General features: G+C 40.0%; 1 protein-coding gene across 1 annotated transcript in view; it reads right to left on the reverse strand.

Moving 5' to 3' along the window:
- LOC143041317 (G-protein coupled receptor GRL101-like) overlaps positions 1-7500 on the reverse strand; it is a 95322-nt gene that overhangs the window by 23635 nt on the left and 64187 nt on the right. The window contains exons 16-17 of the mRNA XM_076213139.1: positions 6824-7028; positions 3965-4163 (exon numbers count right to left, since the gene is read on the reverse strand). Of these exons, the coding sequence (XP_076069254.1) occupies positions 3965-4163; positions 6824-7028 (404 nt within the window). The remainder of the gene's footprint in view (positions 1-3964; positions 4164-6823; positions 7029-7500) is intronic.

A 7500-nucleotide genomic window follows, 5' to 3' on the forward strand; every position in this document is an offset into this window, starting at 1 on the left:
GTTTTTGCGCTAGAGCTGTGGAAAGATTCACATATAATATTTTATACTTTCCATTTCCGAGTTTAGTCTCGAATATCTCTACAGCTTGGTTAAGTACTGTGTATATGGTGTCATAATTGGTAGGTGGAGCATTTGTAAAGGGAAGATATGAGATCTGGGACACATCATATGGGAAGTGTGCTGTACATTTCTCCATGTATTCCAACCTGGGCACTGCATTTTTTTGCCATTTTCCAAGTAGCCATAAAAGCTCTGTTGTTGTTGTTGTTGTTGTCGTTCCCTAGACTGTCTGTCCGAGCAGTCCCGTCTCCCCAAGGAAGGCCACAGCCGAAACTGGGTTTTCCCACAAATCCTTTATAGAGTGTATGTTGTGTTGTTTGCGTGCATTATTAAAAGCTCTGTTGTTGTTATTGATACAGTAGTGGACACTGGATTGATACTTGCCAAATCCCTGACTTTTATATTCAAGAGTCCTTTTACACTTTTACTTTCAAAGGTTTTAATAGGATTATGACCAAACTGCCCAACAAACGATGCACTAGGGATCTTCGTTAATCTAGTGATTGGCTGATCTGAAGTAATATTATTCTGAGGAGTAACACACTGAATTCCTCCCATACTGTGGAATGTGTTAAATCCATCAATAGTAGAGATGTTCACATCTGCATTGTCGAATACAAACTGTGCAAATGAATCATTCGGAGGTTCCTTGGCTGGATGTTGCAAAGCAGATACTTGAAAGAGTGCTGCCTCAGCATAGGACGCACATAATCCCAACGCAGAGAGCACGTTCAGTAGATGCTTAGAGCCATACTTCTGACTTAAGTGAACAGCAAGTCCTATTTGTAGAGGAGATATGAAAGAATTTGGTCTAGCTGCTGTAAGGATAGCATGTGAAATTGCTGTACATTTCCTATTCCATTTTCTTTGATTTCCTTTCTTGTTTTTTAAGACTATTGTCTTAACAAGGCACTGGAGAGTTTCTGGAATAAGTGAATCCAATTCTTCTAGGAAATTTTCTGGTGGTGGATACTGATCTGCTTCGTACATCTGCGATCTTATATCTTCAGCAATTATTCTGGCGGCAGTCTTTACAATCCGAAGCCGTTCTTCCTTCTCGTCATGACTTCTATGATTTTCGTACCAAGCGTCAGTCAAAATTTTGTTTCCTGTGTCACGGAAACAGATCACTGGTTTTCTATTTTTGTTCACAGAAACAATAATATCATGTCCATATCTCTCTATCAATTCAGATTTTATGGTTTTATCAGTTGGTAGCTCACCCTCATATTCTGAAAAAATCTTACTGAAAGTAAACTGGCATTCCTCTCGATTTTCCTCCAAGTAGTTAAAAGCATGACTCATTGCCTCAGAAACCGTAGAGCTTTTGGGACGACCACGTTTCATACCAGAAGATGTTTGGTAGAATTTTTTCATGCAGGCTGAATGGTACCTTGCCTCAGCAGCAGCAACTAAATCCACTACGTTACATATACGAGTACATACTTCTTTGCCCCATTCATCTTTTCTCATTTCACCAGCTTTCAAAATAGTATCCTTAACATGCAGCATCTCTATACAGTGCACAGATTCACGATCACCTAAATATTTTTTGCTTTCTTTTTTCAAAAAGTCACTTGATGCATCTTTTCCACAAAAGAGACAATCATGAAGAAAATCAAACTGTAATTCTTGACTTCTCAGTGACGTTGTCGGCACTTGCGAGGTTTTCTGCCTTGCTTGGAAAGTTTCAGCTCTCCGTTCTTTTGTATACACTTTTCTACATTTTTCATGCACCTTCACACTTTTTAGTCCTTCTAACAGAGAATGTTTTCCGTCTTTCCACTTAATGCTATAATCAATCAGTGTCTTTATTCCTTTCTCTTTAACTTCTCTAGTCTCACCCACAGAAAGCTGTCCATCGCATATTAAACATTTCCCCAATGAAGACATTTTGCACCAACAACTGCCTGGGGTTTCACTGAAGCTTTAACTATCTATTTTAATAGTTCTGAAACAAAAGAAAGACTATAATCAAGTTAGGAACTTAGATATTTTATTCAGTATAGCATACAAAGGAAATTATTATATGATCTTTGTGCACTGTAGGTATCAAATAAAGATAAACACAATCTTTTCGCACATTTAGCGCAAAAACAGTGAGGTATATCACAAAATTGAATAAAATAACTTTTGTAGAAAATTTTATGTAAAATAAATTTTGTTTCGATACATTTTTCGTTAGAATTAGTTTCTAGTGAGATATTTGGAAAAAACTGTTTTTGGTCGCCATTTTTTCAAGATGGCGGCCAAATCCGGGGGGGTAGAGGGGTGCAAAATTAATATGTTATTAAGTAAGGTATTATAAACACATTAAAGCTTATTGCAGCTTTCCCTGATTTTTTTCCTTATTCGCCTTTTTTTTACTCCTCTATTGACTGGCCTATATAGGAGATTTTCAAATTTAAGAAATAACGTGTGTGTGTGTGTGTGTGTGTGTGTGTGTGTGTGTGTGTGTGTGTGTGTGTGTGTGTGTGTGTGTGTGTGAGAGAGAGAGAGAGAGAGAGAGAGATTCACCATGGTCTTGGATTACGTGTTGGACTCGTGATCGACAGCTATTTCCCTCCCGGAAGAGACATCAGAGCTTGTATATGACCGATCTATGGGTAATCCTGTGACCTTACACGCACAAACACACGCCCAACTCCCCGCCCACGAGAGTTGGAGTAACGAGTCGCAGCACAGTGATACTGATATTATTTCAGCTCTGAGCGGGATTCGAACCCAGACCATCTTAATGATGACTGTGTGTGTGTGTGTGTGTGTGTGTGTGTGTGTGTGTGTGTGTGTGTGTGTGTGTGTGTGTGTGTGTGTGTGTGTGTGTGTGTGTGTGTGTGTGTGTGTGTGTGTGTGTGTACGTGTGGAAGTAATGTTCGTGTTTGATGTTCAAGTGCTCAAGCCTCTACCAGGAACAATAGTAATAAATCTTATCATCAAAGCTGCACCCACGTAGCGATAAGAACGTCAGATATAGGATAAAAAAGATTTCGTTCATTGACCTCGATTTGGTTCAAGGAGAGAGAGAGAAAAAAAAACGTTTCCAAGAACTCGAACGCGTGACTAAACGTTCCCATGGCCTCGAATCGACCAATCAGCTGTTGCTTCGAGTTTCCAAGAAGTGGATAACCCGCAGCCCCATAGTACCCGGCAACGGTCCTCGAAACCTTCCCCCCCCCCCCCCGATCTCCCTGGGATGAAAATTTGGACTGTTGTCCATCTTGTGTGAGTGTGGGACTGTTTTTATGTTAAATCAGAGTGGCAGGGAGAGGAGAGTAGTTTCCGTTTGCCAGCTCTCCATTTGTGAAAAGTAATACAGTTGACCAAGTGCCAACCCCTCGGGGCTTCGCCGTCCATCTTTCAGGATCGCGACATGCAAGCAGGTACCCGTCACCCCCCCCCCCCCGTATTCAATGGTTGTGTACTTTTAGCAAACGTTTGTTGAAGGTGTGTGAAAAGTATGTTTGTTTGATAACTGCAGTATTGGAAATTTATCAATGTAAAATCGAATACAGTAACAAAATAGATTCGTTTTGATTAAATATTTCTTTTGCTATACGATGTTAAGTAAAGTATGCAATACGAACATTAAACAAACTTTCGACAAACTTTGAAAAAAGTACTATTTTGTCTCGAGTATAAATGAAATGCCTAAAACTATATAGACATCGTCCTTTATGTATGATCTACGTAAATATACATTTCAAATATCCTAAAGAAAAAAAACTGTTTCATCACATAAATTCAAACATGCATGCTAGTATGCATGATATGTGACAACCTTTCAACAAACGTTCGTATAACATTTGCTTTCTGGAGGGTAGGGAAGGGGGGAGGGGGAGGGGGGAGGGGGAGGGGGGTCATTAGCTCCCCCTTGACAAAGGACGTGTGCGTTTATCGTGGTCACCTGTCAGCGTGAAGACTGAGAGTTCTGAGGAGAAGGTACTGAAGAAGCCAGCGAGCTGACACAGGGCCGAAGTTCTCCATGAGGTCTCGTAAGCTGCGTAGACGCCGCGGTATTGTACGTCCACTGCAGCGATGATGAGCAGGTAGATTCCCATAATTAGATCTCCATGGGCCAGGTTGACGATGAGGAACGAGTGCATCTTCGGGAGGAAGACGAGGAGAAAGAGTTTGCTTAATTATAAGAGTAATAATGATGATTATAATAATAATAATAATAATAATAATAATAATAATAATAATAATAATAATAATAATAATAATAATAATAATAATAATAATAATAATAATAATAATAATAATAATAATAATAATAATAATAATAATAATAATAATGATGATAATAATGATAATAATAATAATAATGATAATGATAATAATAATAATGATTATATGATATGATATTATATGTGATGATAATATGATGATATGATGATATATATGGTATAATATGATATATGATATGATAATATAATATGATATATGATGATATGATATATGATATAATTATATAACATATATGATATATGATATATGATGATAATATACATATGATATAATATGATAATATATGATAAGATATATGATATGATATGATGATAATATGATTAACAATGATAATATGATAAAGATGATGATGGTTCATAAATATAATAACAGTAACAATAATATAAATAAATGTGTTGGTAGAGAGGAAGATGAATGAATTCAGTCATAAGAACATAAGAATGGAGGAGGTTACAAGAGACCATAGGGCTTACACTAGGAGGTGAGTCCTCTCCCCCCCCCCAATGTAAAATTGAGTTTATCAAAAGAGACACCTTGTGAGAACGGAGTCTCTGATCACGTGTCGGACTCGTGATCGACAGCTATTTCCCTCCCGGTAGAGAGCTCAGAGCTCGTATATGACCGATCTATGGGTAATGATGTGACCTTAAACGCACATACACCCCAAACTCCCCGCCCACGAGAGTTGGAGTTTCGAATCGCAGTGCAGCGATATTGAAATTATTTCAGCCCTGGGCGGAATTCGAAAACGGACCACCGTAGTGGCGGCCGGGAACTCTACCACTGCGCCATCGAGTGTGTACTACGCTTTGTTTGTTAGAGCTTTACTGAGCGCGTTATCGAGGCACATAAATCTCTAGGGACAAGTGGGAAGACCTTGAGGAAATGGGGGAAGATCACTGGAGCCTTGGGACGGCTAACGAGGATGGGGAGCAAATGTCCGTGTGTAGGAGGACATTTGTTCATCGCCAATGGGAAAATTCATATTTAGAAGAAATAAGGTTGTGATGGGGCATTTGTCCTCCGTTGAGTGAGAAAGAAAAGTGAAGGGGTATTTGTCCTCCGTTGATGTACAGAATCATCATGAGTGAGAAAACAATGTGAAGGGACATTTGTCCACCGTTGATGGACAAATGCATATTTAGAAGAAATAAGGTTGTGATGGGGCATTTGTCCTCCGTTGAGTGAGAAAGAAAAGTCAAGGGGTATTTGTCCTCCGTTGATGTACAGAATCATCATGAGTGAGAAAACAATGTGAAGGGACATTTGTCCACCGTTGATGAACAAATGCATATTTAGAAGAAATAAGGTTGTGATGGGGCATTTGTCCTCCGTTGAGTGAGAGAGAAAAGTGAAGGGGTATTTGTCCTCCGTTGGTGTACAGAATCGTCATGAATGAGAAAACAATGTGAAGGGACATTTGTCCACCGTTGATAGACAAATACATATTTGGAAGAAATAAAGTTGGTGACGGGCATTTGTCCTCCGTTGATGGACAGAATTATCATGAGTGAGAAAACAAGGTAAAGAGGCATTTATCCTCCGTTGATGTACAGAATCACCATGAATGAGAAAACAATGTGAAGGGACATTTGTCCACCGTTGATGGACAAATGCATATTTGGAAGAAATAAAGTTGGTGATGGGCATTTATCCTCCGTTGATGTACAGAATTATCATGAGTGAGAAAACAAGGTAAAGAGGCATTTGTCCTCCGTTGATGCACAGAATCATCATGAAGGAGAAAACAATGTGAAGGGACATTTGTCCACCATTGATGGACAAATGCATATTTGGAAGAAATAAAGTTGGTGATGGGCATTTATCCTCCGTTGATGTACAGAATTATCATGAGTGAGGAAACAAGGTAAAGAGGCATTTGTCCTCCGTTGGTGGACAGAACCATCATGAATGAGAAAACAAGGTAAAGGAACATTTGTCCACCGTTGATGGACAACATCACTAGTGATGAAATAAGATGAGGGGGCATTTTTGTACCGTTGATGGACAGAATCATAAGTGAGGAAATGAGGCGAGGAGGGGAATTTTCCACTGTTAATGGACAAAATCATGAAAGAGGAAATGAGGTGAGGGAACCTTTGTCCACTGTTGATGGACAAAAATGAAGAACGAGAAAACAAGTTCAGGGGTCATGTGTTCACAGTTGGTGGACAAAATAATGAGTCAGGAAACGAAGAGGGAGTGGGGTTAACTAAGTAAAGCGTTCCAAATTTTTTTGGGATAATCGAGTGAGGGGGCAATTTGCCCATTGCTTGGACAAAATTATGAGTGAGGAAACGAAGAGGGAGTGGGGTTAACTAAGTAGACCTTTCCAAAAATCTTGGATAATGGAGTAAGAGGGTAATTTTCCACTGCTTGATGGACAAAATCATGAGTGAGGAAATAAGGGAACATTTGTTCACTGCTTGATGAACAAAGTGATGTATGAGGAAACGAGGTGAGGAGGGCCAACTAGGGATAGCCATCCAAAATTTTGGAGAGCTTTCGGGTTTACCTTGTTCTCGCTCGAGTACAGACTCCTCCAGACGATAACGAAGGAGTTGCCTATGAGAGCCACGAACCCGAGGACCCAGATGCAGACGCGCAGGACGCCGTTGGACATGAGGTCCTCGCAGGACGAGAACTGGTCCGCCTTCGGGAGACATTCCTTCAGGTGGTGGTCCCGCGCAAGGCAACACCAGCGCCATTCGTCCGTCACCCTGAGGGAGGAAGAGGGTGCCGAAGGGGCGGTGTTAGGGTCAGGGTGTACCTGCGTGTCATCGGTGGAGGTACCGGGTGGAACAGGATGGCAAAATCTAGGGTCGAGAACATGAAGGGTCATTGTCATAAAAGCCCATTTTGAGAAAAAGGTACTTAAAAGTTTCCTTTGTTACAATTCAACACGACATTTTTTTCTTTGTGGTCAATCAAAATATGTTGTATTGATATAATCCTTGTTAAGATATATTCCATATTCCTCCTTTACACTAGCCATTCTAATGAAAAAATACATGACTTATGTGACACTGGCTTTGGAAAAAAGTTCAGTGCGGCGTCACTAATGTCATTAGCTTTTACAGCACAGAAACAAAAATGTCCGGTTCGTTTTTTCCCCCCTGAATTTTCTAGCCTTTGGATCTCGAAATATGGTACCAGACGGTGATTCCGAGTCTTTCTGGGTGGTGTCGAATG

This window comes from Oratosquilla oratoria, chromosome 30, assembly GCF_046742065.1.
Source record: "Oratosquilla oratoria isolate Oo_2021 chromosome 30, ASM4674206v1, whole genome shotgun sequence".
Lineage (NCBI taxonomy): Eukaryota > Metazoa > Arthropoda > Malacostraca > Stomatopoda > Squillidae > Oratosquilla > Oratosquilla oratoria.